The sequence below is a fragment of the Artibeus jamaicensis genome, unplaced genomic scaffold, assembly GCF_021234435.1.
Source record: "Artibeus jamaicensis isolate MK-2021 breed Jamaican fruit bat unplaced genomic scaffold, CSHL_Jam_final contig_851, whole genome shotgun sequence".
Lineage (NCBI taxonomy): Eukaryota > Metazoa > Chordata > Mammalia > Chiroptera > Phyllostomidae > Artibeus > Artibeus jamaicensis.
In genome coordinates, this window is record NW_026521986.1 from 1,286,641 (window position 1) to 1,305,346 (window position 18,706).

Sequence of the window (18,706 nt, forward strand, 5' to 3'; positions counted from 1 at the left end):
ACAGTGTTACCATCAATGTATTGTTTTAGAAGTAATGTGAATTACTGTGCAAAAATGTTTTTCAGGTACTCCTGAAACAGGACAATACTACACAGTTGGTGCAAGATGACCAAGTAAAGGGTCCTTTAAGAGTACGTATATTCTACACTTTAAAATTTCAAATGATGAGCCCTGGCTGGTATGGCTGAGTGGGTTGGGCTCTAGCCTGCGAGCCACGAGGCTGCTGGTTGTATTCCCATTCAGCACATGCCTGGGTTGTGGATCAGCTCCCCAGTTGGGGGCGTGTGAGAACTGATTGATGTTTCTCTCCCTGTCTTTCTCTCTTCCTTCCCCCTCTCTAAAATAAATAAAATCTCTAAGAAAAAACAATAAAATCTGAAATGATGAGTTCATACATTACTTAGAGATTTTTAACATCTGTAGATAACAGTTTAAATTTTTGTAAGAATGTTAACTGGAGAACAAAAATACAAATATGGTGTTATATAATTAGTATAAACTATGATGTTACATTGGCTGTGTCCTTAAGAATGTTAAACATCTTACAGAAGAATAATTTAATATATAAAAAAATGATTTTTCTGCAGCCCTTTTTTTTAAATTATTGCATTGAATGCTCCATTTTGTTTTTTATATTGCCATCTATGTTTAGCTTGCTAAGTAATATACTAATATTACAAGTCTGAATCTGGTGTTTTTCTTTCAGCTTTACCAAGTAAACTATGTTGACTTCTTAATTCAGTTGAATGAATATTTATGGTTTCTGTTTATTTCTGGTCATTTGTTTATGTAATCTCTGTTATATCTGAGTACTACTATGGTTAATATCTGATATACAAAAGTCTGGAAGCTGAAAGAAGGTCAGCTGGTCCGTTGCTCTTTCCAGGTGAATCTTTAATACAAAAGGTCCCTTAAATACAAATGCTGAATCTAATATTTCTATGAAAGAAAACTAGAGCTAATTTTGCAGTGTCATATGGTTTTTCAATTCTTATACTACACAGATTATTTGTTTGTTTTTTAAGACAGTGGGTTATAGTAGAAAAGCTCTGAAGTAAGACTTAGTAACTGTTTTCTTAACCTGTACTCTGCAAATTATTTTCTGAGGTACAATTTTCAGTGTGTGAAATGTGGGCAATAATATCTTCCTTATACCAAAGAGGGGCTTAAATTGCACCATCAATATATGAGGACTATAGGTGTGTTAAGAGTTAAGCCAATGAAAGTTAGAATTATTCTAAGATTTTTTTTGGTGTTCTTTTTTTTTTTTTTACATAGGCAATAGTGATTTGGTTTGTTTAAATTTGAAATGAAATTTTGATTTTGTGTTGTAGGTTGGAGCTATTGTTGAAACAAGGACATCTGATGGATCTTTTCAGGAAGCTATTATCAGCAAGCTGACAGATGCTAGTTGGTACACTGTGGGTAAGTAGTTAAGTAGTAATGTAACCCATAGAATTTGATCTGGGAGTTGTATATACCTCTGTTTGGTAAATACACTGAATCACTCTGTTGGCAGAAAAATTCATATTCTTTTCTGTCAAAATACTTGATATCGGTAGTTAGCTAAAATTTTGGCACCCTGCCGGCAACAAAAATAAATCTCTCATAGGAAGTTGGCCACTTGTAATTGTTTCATCCAAGAATATACTTCTTTTCGGGTTATCTTGATATTTCTTTTCAATAAAGTTAAATTGAAAAGAAATTAAAAGTTAAAGTATGGTTATTTTTATTCCATAAGAAAAGTCAATATAATTTAGTATTGTAAATATTCAGACTTTTTAGATTTTTCTATAATTACAATCGAGATTGAATCATTGTAATCTTTTATTGTATTGCTGTCTATCTTATATAAGGGTAGTATAGATGCTAACATAGAATTTAAAGATTAAAAATATTCTGACCAGAGTAGATTCAAGCCTAGGTAATTGTAGTTTAATTTTTGAAATTAGATACAGTGAGGGCTCTCTTACCAACACCTTCAAGAAAGATATATACATACATAATAACTTCGGCAGCACATTACATGCACTAAAGTTGGAATGATACAAAGAATATTAGCATGGCCCTTGTGCAAGGATGACATGGAAAAAGAAACAAAGATATATGCTACTAATGCAAATGTACTCTTATGTTTCACATATAACCTTATTCTGGCTTTTAAAAATCTTTACTGTAGTGAGTAGCAACAAGTGGCATGATACAAATAAATTAAAACTAAATGTACTTCCATAGTTGCTGCCATTATAGTGATGAAAATATCCAACATTCAACATTTCTACATTTTCTCTGTACTTTCAAACTACACAATCCTGTGGATAACATCCAATTCTTGATTTTACACTGAAAATCTAGCACTGTTTGGTTTTTACATTATGTCTTGACATAAATAGTATAATGATAGTGTTACGGTTTCCTTGTAGACAGAAGAGAAATGGCCCTTAGCTTTACTTTAAGTTTTACTCATCTGCAATGGATGGTCAAAGCTGTGAGGAACACGCTTTGGTTAAAAATTGTACTAGGGTTTTTTTACCCTGTGACATCTATTAGTATTACCAGTGATTTCCAGTACTTACTATTTTCTATCCATTAAAAAAATTTTTTTTATTTAAAGAGAGAGAAGGAAACACTGATTTGTTGTTCTGTTTATCCATGCTTTTATCCATTGATTCTTTTATGTAGTCTGACTGGGGATTGAACCCACAACCTTGTTGTATTGGCACAATGCTCTTACCAACTGAGCTTCCTGGCCAGGGGCTCTGACATTTTTCTTCTTTGACCTAGAAGTTGGTATGGGTTCACAATGGTCTATTATGCTAAACTACATATTTTTAGGAAGCTTAGTTGTGGTTATTGGTAGTTGTTAGAAATTTAAAAACTAAGCTAATGTTAACTCTTCTAGATTAAATACAGTTTTGCTATATAAAAGAGGCAGTGGTAAAAATTACAGGAGTTGATATGTTCAAAATCGTGGAGACTTATATGAGGGAAGTTCAGATACTAATACTGCTTTCTCTTTGGTACCCAATATCAAGGGTACATTCACAGTACTTGTATAGTTTTACTGATACAGTGCTCACGCTTCTGCAGAAGCAATACTTTTCAGGTTTTCATATTCTTGGTTTCTGGACTCCACAATAATCCTTAAATTATGAATAGCAATCTCTACTCTTACCCTGAAAGACATTTTAGCATTTCCAAAAACTAGTTGCTACTGAGCGTTCTCTATAGTGATTTTCTATGATGAGTAATTGCAGAAGAAATTGTATAATTGTTCTCAAAGAGCTTAGAATTGTAATTGCATGTAATTCACATATCACAATCATTAGTATACATTAGAATCACTTGGTGCTTGTTTAAAAAATGAGGTTTGAAGATCCCAAATCTCTAATTTAGTAGATCTGGGGGTGGCAACCCAAGACTTTTTCTTTTTATATACACAATGGCTGAATCTAATGTAGCTACAATGCACTTAGAAAAACAAACCATACTTGGATAAACAGATACTCAAGAGAAAAATTAAAAATGTTTAAATTTTTGCATCTGTGTAGTGAGAGGGAGAATGACCTAAACAATTTAAGGCATTAAAAAGTCATTATTTGCTTTAAGTATAATCAATGTAGTACTGTGCTATAAAGAATATTTCGGTATTGAATATAGACCACATAAAGAATGATTAGAATATAATAAGAAATGGCAAAATAAAATAATCTCTTACAGGTCATGAACTTCCTGTATTTTTCTTTAATTGAGTGTCTACTACCTCTTGGGTTTAATTGCTCCTCTGTGCAGTTTTTCTTGATTTCTAATTCATAGTGTTGTATAGGTAGAAACAGAAAGTTACACAAAGTATGCATGTTCATCATGACTTTGAAAAGAGATCTTGAAATTATGTCAGATTATTAAAAACAAGACAGGATATTTGATGGTTTGGATAAAATATGAATTAATGATCACTGGTGATCAAAAGTTGGCAATGAGTCAGGGATATTGACTTTTTATGTAATATATGTATTAATTTTTCCTATTATAGTTGAATAGTCAATTCTGAAAAAGGTTTTAGAACTATTGTAACTCAATTTTTAAAAATCTAATAGTAGCTTGCCTCCTAATGTTGAGCAGTAAATAGCTCCAGCACTGGACTTTTTATTTGTTTTTTTATCCTTGAAAATATTTTCTCTCTCTTACCATAAAACAGTGCATCCTAGCATGGTTTACGCATTTGGCAGTTCTTTTCCTTACATTAAAGATAAGGAATCTGTAGTATATGGGAGTGTGTTGTCATCTATCCAGTCATTCAAAGGTATCAAAATTGGGAATAGAATTCATATCTACACTTGAATGTTGCCATTAACTTCTGGTAAATACAACTGTCAATTAGACATTCTGAGAGTACTCATCTTTTACTTTTTTGAATATGAAAATAACACATCGAATTTGAAAAATAAGTGGAGAGTGCCATTTAAGTTTGTTAATTTACGTGTAAAATGTACGTATACATTATACATCAAATTTAACACTGAAATTTATTTGATAGTTTATATATATTTTTGTGACAAATTATTTTTAAGATTCTTAATTTTTTCATGCCTTGTAGTTACTGTTTTGCATATCAGTTGTATCATCTCATGGAATTTCTAGTTTAGATTAAACTGGTACATGGACTGACTTTTTTGGAATGTGCTGCATGCAGGGTTATAAGGCTTTTAATTAAGTTGGAGCCTCTTCTGACCCATTTTCTTATAACCAAAATCAACCATAGATTGTTTTCAAAAGTAGGTGGTTATTCCACTGACATTAAGGAGAAAAAAATACTAAACAGCAAAAGAAATCTATTCAATGCTGTGGTAAGCTTTAACCCATTGTTTAAATAGCCTTCCATAAGACTTAGTATTCCCATATTTTATTAATATAATTAGACATTTGAATGTTAATTTCTTAAGTTTCCAGGTTCCTGGAGTTTTTGACCTTAGTTGTTGAGGGATTTATATAGTTCTCGTTCATGATTTTATGAGTAACAGGCTATGTGTATATTTTTAGTTTTAAAGTTTTTACTCCATTTTGTGAAGTAGTTTAATTGTAATCATAATATGTAGACATAATGATAATACTTATTTTTCCAAAGTCAGAATTGTTGCCTTCCATGTTCATTTTATGCCACTGCTTCATACCTATTTATTATGCATTTTGATCATCCTTAACTAAATTGTACCTCATTGACTAACATTTTGCTTTTCAGTTTCTTTATCTGTAGAAGATAGTGATTCCTACTTTGCAGAGGCTGCTGTGAGGATCAGGACATAGAAAAAGCTAATAAGTGATACCCAATGATATAGTGGGTAAATAAAGTTATTTATTGTAGTTCTGCTACTATCTAACAGCATTATGATAACGGGTAGATCTTTTGTATTTAATAGTTAGAGTAGATCTTTGGGGTTTTTGTTTCTTTGAACCTCTAACATTTTAGGGTTAGGCTTTGTATATTTTTTTGCATTGGCATTATTTTGCCTAGTATGATTAATGTTAATCGAATCTGAGCTTTATCATTTTTCTCAAATTAGGTTTTAGTGTTTATATGCAGTATAATAACGAGATGCTACTTTTGTTATATTGTACCTGTTCGGTTTCACTCAATGAGTAACCTATTTAGATACCACTTTGCAAGTGTAAGACATTCTAGAGAATTACTAAATCCTAATAGTCTTACTTTTATTCTCTTGGTATGCTGTAGTATACATCTTCAACTTAAGCTAAACTTATTATAGAAACCAGTTAATTATTATCAAAATGCCAGAGTTACTCTTCAATGCCAACAAATTTTGTGTTCATTTAAATGATTCTTGGAAGTTATGAAGAAAACTTCTTGTAGATGGAACTGCATGATTTTGATAACCAGGGATGTCATGATTAATAGGTCCACTATGTTGCTGAATTTTCTATTTGTCTTTCAGAAAATCCTGAGAAGTTACATGGCTTAACAAACTTGTATAAAGTACTCAAATGCCCAGTTTTGTAAAGTTGTAGGAATTTTTTTAAAAGTCTCATACTGTTTTTCTTTGTTCTTATATAAAGCTGTAAAATTCTTGTTTGTACCACCATCCCTTTTTGAGAAGTTCCACTGATTCTTAATATTAGTTTTACTTGTAAAATATGACCAGTGAAATGATTAATGATAAAAAACTGAGGTAAAGCTCTGGCTGGTGTGGCTCAGCAGATTGAGCACCGACCTGTGAACCAAAGGGTTGCTGGTTCAGTTCCAAGTCAGGGCACATGCCTGGGTTGCAGGCCAGGTTCCCAGTAGGGGGTGCATGAGAGGCAGCCACACATTGATGGTTCTCTCCCTCTTTCTCCTCCATTCCTCTCTCTCTAAAAATAAATAAATAAAATATTTTTTAAAAATGAGGTAAAGGTTTGTCGTATACATTTGATATTAGCTGGTCTTACATTCTCATTTTCCTTCCTCACACATCTACTTAAATGTGTGTGTATGAGTGTGTGTGTGTGTATGTCCAGTGCTGTCCCATCTTTAGTATTGTAGGCATTAAAGGCAATTGGAACTTTTAGGATTTTATTCTTTAACATACTTACAGACATTAACACTAATGTAAAGAATTATCTTTTTTAGTATGATAATTTTACAATTTTGAGATTTACAAAGAACATGATTTATTAGACTTGACACCATACAAATCATAATTTTGATCTAAATGTTTAGAGTCCTGTTAATCAAGTATAGATTAATGATATAATTGTTGAAGTGTGTTGTTTTATTCTGTCATGGTGTCTGTAGGTGGTTGTTAATTTCTGCATCACTGACAGTGTATAAAACAGCTACTTCTGTGGGATCATTACTCTGAATAAGTGCTCCAGGAGCTTTTGTTTCTGTATTACCTACTGCCTGTAAGAGAATCTAAACTAGATGCCTTTAGTTTAAGAAAAAGAACTTAATATTAAGTTCTTAAAAGAACTCAGTATTTATCTACTGAGGTAGATAAATATTGAGGAAGTTGAGTGCTGTTACATAATTAAGTTTCTAGAGTGAAATATTAAGTTTATGATTTGAAGGCAAGGTGCCAATAAAACAACCCATTTTAAAAATGCAGTATTATAATTGTATAGATAACAAGGTAAAAGATGTAAGATATTATTAAGTCAAGGTAATATAAAACTTTCTTTTAACATTAACTTATTCTACTAGAATGGAAAAACATCTAGAATTATGAAAATAGGATTAAATCTTAAACATTTTCGTATATATATGTGCTTTCCCATTTATATATTATTTTCATAAAATGTATAAACATTTGTTGATATGTCTGCATTTTAAATATCAGAGGTAAGATTCCATCTTATATTTTATTCATAGGACTGGGCAGGCAGTCAGGTATCTTCTGAGAACATTTTAAAAAATCTCTGTAAAAGTTAGTTTTTAAAATCAGTACATTTCTGAAAAATTAAGCCTATAAAATTATCAAAGTATTAAAGCTAGTTATATAGAAACACTAGTTGTTAAATTCTTTACCCCAATTTCCTTGAAATATTTGGACATAGTTTTCAAGAAGTATGATTTTCAAAACCTGTTACTTTTCTTTTAAAGAATTTATTTATTTTTAGAGAGAGGGAAAAGAGGGAGAAAGATGGAGAGAAACATTGATGTGTGCGAGAGACATGGATCTGTAGCCTCTTGCACGTCCCCAACTGTGGTGCACAACCCAGGCACCTGCCCTGAATGGAAATTGCACTGGTGACCTTTAAGTTTGCAGGCTGGCACTCAATCCAGTGAGCCACATCAGCCGAGGCTAGAAACTATAGTAGAAGTAAAAGCTTTAAAGAAAACTTCCGTGTAATTTTTATTTATTTTTTAAATTCTTTAAAAATTTCATCTTTCTGATGATTTCCTCATTTTAACATTTATTTCTAAATTTCTTACATCCTCTTCTGAAAGACAAAAGTTGGATCTTAGGACTTTAGAATCTGCCGTAGCAGATTATCATACAAATAAGTAGAAGCAGTAGAATAATCCAACGTCATTATCAAAAGTTAGTTTCTTGAAGTTAGAGATATTCCATTGATAACTTGAGAAAAACCCGTAATACTTCTTTTTTAGAAACCAGGTTTTGCTCATTCGTCTAGGAGTAGAGGTAGTTTAATATCTGCCCTTTGAATATATTGCTGATTGTTTAAGAAGGTGGTTCTGTGATGTTAGAAGCTGAAAAACGGAATGCAGACACTTAAGTATTTGGGGGCAGCCATTTAACCTATTTCTTTGATACCTGTTTGTTATAGAATGAAAATGTGCTTTGTACGTTTTAAAAGGTTTTGAAAAATAACAATAATGGTTCTTGCAAATATTAAACCCTAGATAAATAGCAGTGATAGTATTTTGTGCAGTTAAATTTTTATTCGTGGACATAAATTTTTTTCTCTTTTGATTATTACAGTTTTTGATGATGGTGATGAGAGAACATTGAGACGCACCTCACTTTGCCTAAAAGGAGAGAGACATTTTGCTGAGAGTGAGGTAGGGGGACACGGACTTTTGGGGTTGAGCAAAGGCTACTCGGGTAAAGCAAAGTGTGATTTAATTTGTCTGTTTCTCATCTAGACACTTGACCAGCTTCCATTAACAAATCCAGAGCATTTCGGAACTCCAGTAATTGCAAAGAAGACGAACAGAGGAAGGAGGTCTTCTCTTCCTATGTGAGTGTTCTCATATATAGTAAAATTACAATAATTACTATAACATTAAGCAGATGACTTTTCTAGGATGGCTAAATCTGTTTGAGTAACTTTTCAATAGTATCTCGTATTCTTATGTTAGATATATTACTGAGTCCACATTGTTCTTAATTTTTCCCGTTGCTTTGTCCAGTGATTATCACAACTCCTTTTTCAAAGAGGTTATTTTTGTTTTGAGTTACTTTGCCAAATATATCATTGACATGATGATTTTCCCCTATTAAATGAGTATATGTATATTTTTAATCTTTTAATTTCAAAAACATTTCAAACTTAAAATTTTTTTAAACTTAAAAATTTTAAGAATGTACAATAAACTTTCATCTAGATTCACTAATTATTAACATTTTTGTGTCATCATTCCCTCTCTTTATAGATACATATTAACTTCATTTAATAATACTAATTTTAGTTGGCTGAACCATTTAAGAGGAAGGTGCATACATCATGACCTTTTACCCTTAAATGCTTTACCTGTGACAGAATGACATTTTCTTATATAACCAAAGTACAATTACCAAATTCAGCAAGTTTAACATGATACAATGCTATTATGTAATAATGTATACTTCATATTTCAAATTTTTTCAATTGCCTCAATTATAGCATGTCCGGATTCCAGGATGCATTCTAAGATCATGCATTGCATTTAGTTTATATGGTTTTTAATTCTCCTTTAATCTGGTTAAGTTCCTTAACCTTTCTTTTTTTTTTTTTTTTTGTCTTTTTGTGACACCGATATTTTTGAAGAGTACAGGCCAGTTGTTCTGTACACTGTTCCTTGGCATAGGGTTATCTGATTGTTTAGTTATCCAGAGAGGTTGTCTAAATAAACCCTCAGGTGTATGTTAATGAGATCTTTTCATAACCTATTAGAAAATTAGAGTTATGTCATCTGTTATCTGGCATATATTAAAAAGTTAAAGGGCTTTTTTTTTTTTTTTAAATGTATATGGTAAAGTACTTAATGGTGACATATTTGGGGTGGTTGGCAGGAGAGCCTGTGTCCTTGCTGATCTGGTGAAATGGACTCAGAGTTCCCATGGACAACTCAGGACCAATTCTGTGGGGCCAGGAAGTATCCAGCTGTTCAGTTCCAATAAGAATGAAAAGGCTTCTATTCTGGGGCAGTCCAGATTGGAAATAACACTATTTATATTAACTTTACACCATTCTGACTATATTGAAATGGTTTATGTTAAGATCATGATGAAGTTATTCTAACTCTAGTAACGAAGATGAAAAAGAAGAAGAAACTAGTGAAGAGGAGGATGAAGATAAACGACGTCTCAATGATGAATTACTAGGAAAAGTTGTAAGTGTGGTATCTACTTCTGAGAAGACTGAATGGTATCCTGCTTTGGTAAGTAAGGTTTTTTTTCAAAGTTAACCATTTAACATATTTGTTTTGCATGGATTTTTAACAAGCATTTGAAGTATTTTGAAAGTATTACACAAATTTAATTTGGACTTTATTGCAAAATTAGCGATTGTACTTAGGTCCCACATACTTCACTGTCTTCTTTTTGTTATTTTCTTTCTTTAATTCTCTACAGTGGATCATTTATTGGAATCTTTCCATTTTTGCTTTAAAATGTGTTAGTGGTCTTTTTTCTTATTTTCATTACTGCTTTATACCTGATCTGTAGTAACTACCTCCAAATTCCCTGAACTTGATTGTTGAATTATTTTTTTACTAAATTTAGACTAGTTTTCTAGAAGTAACTTCTTTAGAGATTTAATCATGATAGTCCCATTCTTTAAAAAAAAAAAAAACTGTGTAATGAATCAATTCTGCTTTCTTAAATTAATATTTGAGGTCATCTCTAGCCCTTGGTTTGTTCCCATTCCCAGAGTAAGCTCTCTCCTTTACTCACCTTCTTTCTTATTGTCCCAGGCAGGGCACATGCCTGGGTTGCAGGCCAGTTCCCAGCAGGGGACTCATGAGAGGCAACCTTACATTGATATTTCTCTCCTTCTCTCCTTCCTTTCCTCTCTAAAAATAAATAAATAAATAAATATCTTTTAAAAATTATATCGTAATTTCGTTTATTTTTAATTAATGAGGTTTTTTTTCTTCAAGATTTTTATTTTATTTTTAGAGACAGGGAAGGGAAGGAGGAGAGAGGGAGTGAAACATTAATGTGAGAGAGAAACATGGATTGGTTGCCTCTTACATGCATCCCAGCTAGGGACCGGACCCACAACCCAGGGATGTGCCCTGACTGGGACTCAAACCAGTGACCTTCCACCTTACTGGACAATAACCAGTTGAGTCACACTGGTCAGGGCAGTGAGCATCGTTTTGGGTGGTGGTTTTTTCTTCTTTTTTTTTTAAGAGAGAGAGAAACATCGATTTGTTGTTTCACTTATTTATACATTCATTGGTTGATTCTTGTATGTGCCCTATTTGAGGGTAGAACCTGCTACCTTGACTATTGGGATGATGCTTCAACAATCTGAGCTGCCTGGCCAGGGCAATTATATTGTAATTTTAAAAACTTGTGCTGCAGACTCTGGAACAAGACAGGGAGTAGTGGGGAAGGAAAAGGTATACCCAGGCTCTGGAAATGCAAGTCTTAGATGGGTTGGTAGAAAAAACTAATCTTTGGCTACAGGGAGACAAATAAGAATGGATGGACAAGAGATTCATTTCATGAGAGGCATCATTCATACTCGGTAATAACCTGTCTATACTCTCCTCTTATTTCTCCCTTCTAAAATGTTTCCTAAGGTCCAGCTCAAGTCTGACCTTTTTTGCAGTCTCCCCTAAACACTAGGATAAATATACCCGTCTTCTCTGAGTTTGGGGTTTGGTTTTGTTTTTTTAAGATTTCTATCTCTTGTTTTTAGAGAGAAGGGGAAGGAGGGAAAAAGAGGAGAGATACATTGACCAACTGGTCAATGCCCCAGTGGGGGTGCTCAGCCTACAGCTGGGGCATGTGCCCTGATTGTGAATTGAACCAGTGACCCCTCAGTTTGCAGGACAACGCCTAACCCACTGAGCCACATTAGCCAGGGCTTCTCTGAGTTTTGATGTCATTCACATCTCTTGTAATAATTTTGGCACAAAAATGTGTCCCAAATTTGATTAGAATCTTTTGAAGAACTGAGGCCATTTTTTTTTTAGGGTTCTTTGTACATATAAATAAGTACATTACTCAGTTCCTATATAAAGGATTTACTTTACATAGGAAAAGTCTGAAAATCTTTTGAATCATTCACTTGTACAGGCAGATAAGCAAATGGGTTTGGATTCAGAATATTCAGGTCATAATTTGCCAAGAGATTTAAAAAAATTTGTCAACAGATTTATCATTTATCAGGTAATGTGGAAAAATAAAAAATGAGTAAGACACCAATCCACATTTGATGGTTTTATAGTCTAATACCAAGAATAATCCAAGTAACTACAATATAAAATAGTATATGTTCCATATAATGACTTGTCCTGAGAGATTACACCTATTTAAAGAAAATCCAGAAAGCCTTTATGAGTCAGGTACTTTTGAACTGAGCCTTGAAGGATTTAAAATTAATAAGCAGAGCCTCACTGGAGTACTTCTTAGAAGCAACAATATAAATAAAATCCAAGAAGCAAGGGGTTTGTTCATGGAACTGTTTGACCTCAGAATCCATTTTGTTGTGAGTTTAGGAGTAATAGGATTCAGAAGATAATTTGGATATAGTGCTGAAGAGTCTTGAAAAGTTCATTTAGGTTGGCTCAGTTGGTTGAAGTATCATTGCATACACCAAAAGGTTACGGGTTCAGTTCTCAGTCAGGGCATATACCTGGGTTGTGGATTCCATTCCCGTCCAGACGTGTGCAGGAGGCAGCCATTGATGTTTCTCTCCCTCCCTCCCCTACACCCTTCCCACCTATCCCACCCACTTTCTGCCTTGCTGTCTCTGCCTAAAAATCAGCATATCCTTGGGTGAGGATTTAAAACAAAAAATTCATCTAAGGAATTTGGACACAATTTTGCACAGAATTTTACAGAAGAGTGGCGTTATTTGAGCTGCATGTTTTAGGGATGTTAATGCGGAAATGGCATGTTGAATTGTTGTTGAAAGACTGGAGGTGACAGGACTCAATTTGGAGGCAATTAGAGTGGCTCCTGGGTGAGGTAATTAAGCTTTGGGCTGCGCCTAGTCATCTTTTAAGATTTATTTTAAGCCTTTACTGCCACACCCTTTCCTTTCCCAGGTTCTGTTGAATCTTCCTCCTTCAGGGTTTTCATGTTGTCCTGAAGGCCTGATAGTATCACTGTACTTAATCCTTCATTGTGTTCTTTTTGTGTTTGCCATTTTATTATACTCCTAACTCCTTGAAGGGCACACACAAATATATTAAATCTAATAAATACCAGCATTTACAAACATTTACTTTCATTTGACATTAAGACAGCTGATACAACTGCCCAAAATTTTTAATTATCTGGGTATATGCTGTGTAATATGACAGCCATGATCTCTATATGGCTGTTAAAGTTTAAATGTAACAGTTAATTAAGTAGAATTCAATGTCTAAATTGCACTGGCCACATTTCTAACACTCAGCCCCATGTGGTTCAGTGTGACTGTATTAGTCAGTGCAGATATAGAAGATTTTCATCATTGGCCGAAGTTTTGTGGATGGTGCTGGGTTGTAGTAAAAGGACTAGTGTTAGGGGTGATAATGAGCAGGTACATTTTAGCTATTTATCAGTAGACTTTAATCTCTTAAAAATATTACATTATATAAAAACACAGGGAAGACATTTGTTGTTTTTTTAAAGTTAAGGTTAAAAGCTTTTTACTCAGATTTGAAAAACCGAGTTCAAACTTTAAAAGATTTTCTCAGATTTGAATTAATTACTAAAAATTGTACATGCCCTGATAAGAAAGGAAAGTTTGGTGTTTCTTTTTTTTAAGTATTTTTTCTTCATTATGCTATTACAGTTTTCCCAATTTTTCCCCTTTATCCCCACTCCACCCTGCACCCCCCAACCCTCCAGCATTGCCCCCTCCTTAGTTCATGTCCATGGATTGTACATATAAATTCTTTGAGTTCACAATGTCCTATACCATTTGTATCTCTCCCCATCTATTTTAAGCCTCTTAATGATGCTTCCTCTTCCCTGTACCTTCCCCCTACTTCCTCCCTTCCCCCTCCCTACTGAAATTCCTCCATGTGATATCCATTTTTCTGATTCTGTTCCTGTTCTGGTTGTTGGCTTAGTTTTTGTTTTTCTTTTAGGTTCATTTGTTGATAATTGTAAGTTTGTCGTCATTTTACTGTTCATATTTTTTATCTTCTTTTTCTTAAATAAATCCCTTTAACATTTCACATAATAAGGACTTGGTAATGATGAACTCCTTTAACTTGACCTTATCTGGGAAGCACTTTATCTACTCTTCCATTCTAAATGAAAGCTTTGCTGGATAGAGCAATCTTGGTTGTAGGTCTTTGGTTTTCATGACTTGGAATACCTCTTTCCAGCCCCTTCTTGCCTGCAAGGTTTCTTTTGAGAAATCAGCTGATAGCCTTATGGGAACTCCTTTATAGGTAATGGTCTCCTTTTTTCTTGTATTTCCTTCACCAGATTGGGGGAGTTTTCCTTCCTTATTTGTTCAAATAAGATTTCAATTTCTTGCTGCTGCTGCAGTTCTCCTTCTGGCACCCCTGTATTTCGGATGTTAGAGTGTTTCAGGTTGTCCCAAAGGTTCCTAAGTCTCTCTTCATTTTTCTTCAAGACTTATTTATTTATCCTTAGAGGGGAAGGTAAGGAGAGAGGGAGAGAAATATCAATGTGTGGTTGCCTCTCGTGCGTTCCCTGCTGGGAACTAGCCTGCAACTCAGGCACGTGCCCTGACTGGGAATTGAACTGCGTTTGTTTGGTTCCCAAGCCTGCGCTCACTCCACTGAGCTACACCAGCCAGGGCTCTCTTCATTTTTTTTTTTTTTTTGAGTTATTTCTAAATTCTGTTCTGGTTAGATGTTTATTTCTTCCTTTTTTTCCAAATCATTCCTTTGAATCCTGGTTTCCTTCCTGTCACTGTTGGTTCCCTGAATATTTTGCTTTATTTCATTTTGGGTGTCTTTCATTAGTTTTTTTTCATTTTTCAACCAAGCTCAGTCAGTTCTGTGAGCATTTTGATTACCAGGGATTTAAATTCTCCATCAGATAGGTTGACTATCTCCTCATCACTTCGCTCTTTTTCTGAGGTTTTGCTCTGTTCTTTCATTTGGGCCCTATTTTTTTTCCTGGCCCCCTGTTAAGTTGTAAGGGGGCGGGGCCTTAGGTATTCACCTGGGCGGGGCAATCCTCCTTGCTGCTCTGAGATGCTGCCTGTGGGGGAGGGGCCAGAGAGGGAACAGTGCAGCTCACCTGCTCCTCTCTAGTGCACCTTCCAATGGACTCTCTTGTGTGAGAATTGGAGCTTCTCCCACTGTGCCAACTGCCAGAGTCCACAGTCAGCACTTGAGTCTCAGTTTCACCTTCACTCAGCTGCACCTGCGTGGTCCATCCCCTCACTGCAGCCAGCCCCGCCCACAAGTCCCCTGCCTTGCTGCTGGTTCTTACAGGTCTGGTTGTTTTTTCTGACCTTTTCTTTAATTTCTTGGTTGTTACAGTTCCATGCAATTTGATTTTCTGGCACTTCTGGTTGTTGATTGATTTTAGATTGGTTGTTATCCTCCTTTTGGTTGTGTGAGGAGTTGAAGGGTTTCTTCTGCCTACACCTCCATCTTGGCTGGAACTCTGGCAGGCTAGGTGTTTATTTCAAAACAGGTCCTGATTCAGGTATATTTTTCTTTTTTTTTTTTCTTTGATTCAGGTATATTTTTTTAAATTATAATATGCTTAATTTTCATCATAGATTATACATTTTATTTTTGGACAATAAATGAGTTACTATTTGACTTAGAGTAAATTTTAATATTTTTTAAGTGGTGGTCACATTGTAATTTATATTTCATTAATTGTTTTACAATCTAATGAATGGATAAATTAAATATCTAAAAAATTAATATGCTAAAGGAAAATTATAAGGTGATCTTCTTTTACAAGTAATTCATTAATAATGGAAGGTATTGATAATGAAGGTATTTCTTATTAAATATAATCCACTTGAGAATATATTCTTTTTTTGAGCAAGGAAAATAAGAATCAATGTGTTCTTATTTTATATTTTAGGTAGTATCTCCCAGCTGCAATGATGACATCACAGTGAAAAAAGACCAATGTTTAGTTCGATCTTTTGTCGATTCTAAATTGTGAGTAATGAATCACTTCTTGTGTTACATTGGGAGAAAAAAAATGGAATCACAGTAATAGAAACTTCCCAGCTCCAACACTTTATTTTTAAATGTTTAGTCACTTTATGAACTGAGTTACTTAATATGTTTTGACTTTTCATAATTTAGGTTATTTTTTTATTGGAAAACTATAAAAACTGAATAGTATGTAACAATAATAGTAAAAAAACTTTTTTTAATAGAGCACTATTGACATTGATTCTTCTCTTTAATTGTCAAAATTCTGTATATCATGTATACTATTAATATATTATGAACTATGAAATCTCTTAATAAAACTTATTACTGGAATAATTACTTTGACTTTTTTCTGAGAGTCAGATTTTTAGAAACTTTTCTTAACTTTAGCTTTGCTTTGTTTCCAAAAGAAGATGTAAAATTATATACATATGTATGTACACACACACACGTTGTAATTCTTGGAAAAATTTAGTGACATAGTATATTACAATGATAAATGTATTTTAATATTACCTTCTATTACTTTATTAAACCGAATAGTAAATATAAGAAATATTAAAGAACAAAATAGACATTGTTGTTTTCTATAAGGAAAACATCATGCTGATGTAAAGTTCTCCATACTGTGTGTCGGAGAGCTGCATAGGTTGAAGTATCACAATTGTGTGGCTCTCATTTATATACTTTGAATATGTGAATCATCAGAATTAAGATACCAGCTTTGTCTCTATTACCTTTTCTGTTTATTAAGGATTAGGATATATGTGGTCTTTTGAAAACATTTGGTAGACAAAATAATTTTGAATTTGAGGTTTGTATTTTTCTATGTATTAACGTGAACTATTTAAGTGATGACTTTTAATTAATAATGGTTGCCTCCCTTTTATCCTTCTCTATAATTAGTTATTCTATAGCAAGAAAGGATATCAAGGAAGTAGACATTCTTAATCTACCTGAATCTGAGCTCTCTGCTAAACCAGGTAAAACAAGGATGAATCAGTGTATTATTTCATGATGTGGCTTTAAATGGCAAATAGTGACTAAAGCAAGATTGAATATTCTCTGCTACCATTTTAACTGTTTAGAGTCGATGTCCACTCTATCTGATGGCTAATTTTTTAATGTCTAGAAAGAACATATGATTTAATTTTTGATAAGTATAACTTTTCATGTTTTACCATTCAGATTTCTAAAAGTACTCTCTATAGTAATAATAAAACATTAGTAGGACATTATAACTTATAAAATATATTTAAGTTTATTGTATCATTTTATAAGTGACAAACTAAATTTAAATCCAGATCTTCTGACTGAATGTTATACCTTTCTGTTATTCTGTGCCACTTATTTTTTTTAGCAAATAAAAACTGCTGAAGTATTTTTTTAATCTTAGTGTTGCAGAAAGCAAGCATCTTCTTAAAAACTAGAGTTGTTCCTGATAATTGGAAAATGGATATAAGTGAAATCCTCGAGTCATCCAGCAGTGATGATGAAGATGGCCCAACTGAAGAAAATGAAGAAGAGAAAGAAAAGGAGACCAAAAAGGAAGAAGAAGAGGTGGTAGGTGAAATTTTGTGTTTGTAACATATAAAAACATTAAAAACTCTAAAAATTAGACGTTTGTATATTTTCCCCTGTGTTCAGAGTTTTTGTATTTATTTGTTTCTGTCTTTTTCTAGCTCTACTTGATTTAGGGGAAAGGGTTTTCTTTTGTTTCTGTTTTTGCTTCTAGCTTAGGGGGTAAATCAGAACTAATGTTTAGCTGGTAAGAGGTTACAGAGAAGAGCTTTACAGGTTAATCAAGTGCAAGCTTATATTTTGGTGTTTGTTGTGTAGTGTATAGTATCTTTCCCAAATAACCAAGGAGGAAAGAAACGTAATGTTGAGGTATATTACATGTCTCATCTCATTTAAATTTTTACCATGTGGAGAGTAAGTGATAGGATTCTACTTCAAAGGTGAGGAAAGTGAGGGCCATAAAGTTAAGTAACTTTCCCAAGTTGGCGCAACTTAAATGTGGAGAACAAGGATTGGAACCTAGGTCTGGTCTGTCTTAACTCCAACAAATCACCTCTTTCATACATTTCACAGTATCTCATGGGTAATGTGTATAAAAAATTTCTATCCAAACTGAAAGAATATGTTTTTTGCCAGTTTGACAAATCATAGAAAAGATTTAGCTTGTATTTTTTTAAGTGCTGATGGTTTTCTTTGTAATATTAATATGTCGTTTAGAGTATATTTATAAGTTGCAGGAAATTATTTGTGGAGTTCCTCATAATTACTTACATGAATATTATTGTCTACTCAGCAGGGCTTTGTCAAATGGGATTAATTGTTCAATATATTTTGGTTAGTATGAGGTAAAGAGGCTTAGAGGCAGACAAAGAGAATGAGTTTACTGAAAAAGAAGACCTATTTGAACATGAAAAATATTTGCTTGAAAAATGTGGAATGTGTGTTTCTGTTTTATATATATATATAAGTGAATTTATGAAACAAAATTAATATAGTTGTGTGTGATGAAATATATATAGCACGTCTCACCTTTTACTTCCCCTGCAGTACTTGGTTTTATGCACTCTGAAATCAGAATGGCGGTTCATACTTAGAGGCTGCCTACAGAGTTGCCATAGTAACATGCTGTTGGTTTTAAGTGAGCATGCTCGGAAAGACAGGAAGGTTTAGCAGAGGCTTGGCAGGTTG

At 33.5% G+C, this 18,706-nt stretch overlaps 1 protein-coding gene and 1 non-coding gene across 3 annotated transcripts in view; both read left to right on the top strand.

Annotated features, from left to right (window-relative positions):
- Nucleotides 1-18,706, top strand: part of ARID4A (AT-rich interaction domain 4A) — a 61,418-nt gene that overhangs the window by 4,108 nt on the left and 38,604 nt on the right. For both annotated transcript variants that reach the window (XM_037139778.2, XM_037139784.2), the window contains exons 4-11: nt 66-131; nt 1,335-1,425; nt 8,442-8,521; nt 8,606-8,700; nt 9,970-10,102; nt 15,918-15,997; nt 16,904-16,980; nt 17,394-17,560. In XM_037139778.2, the coding sequence (XP_036995673.2) occupies nt 66-131; nt 1,335-1,425; nt 8,442-8,521; nt 8,606-8,700; nt 9,970-10,102; nt 15,918-15,997; nt 16,904-16,980; nt 17,394-17,560 (789 nt within the window). The remainder of the gene's footprint in view (nt 1-65; nt 132-1,334; nt 1,426-8,441; nt 8,522-8,605; nt 8,701-9,969; nt 10,103-15,917; nt 15,998-16,903; nt 16,981-17,393; nt 17,561-18,706) is intronic.
- On the top strand, nt 2,003-2,114 carry LOC119045261 (U6 spliceosomal RNA). The gene has a single exon (XR_005081762.1). It is a non-coding gene; the product is annotated as a U6 spliceosomal RNA (small nuclear RNA).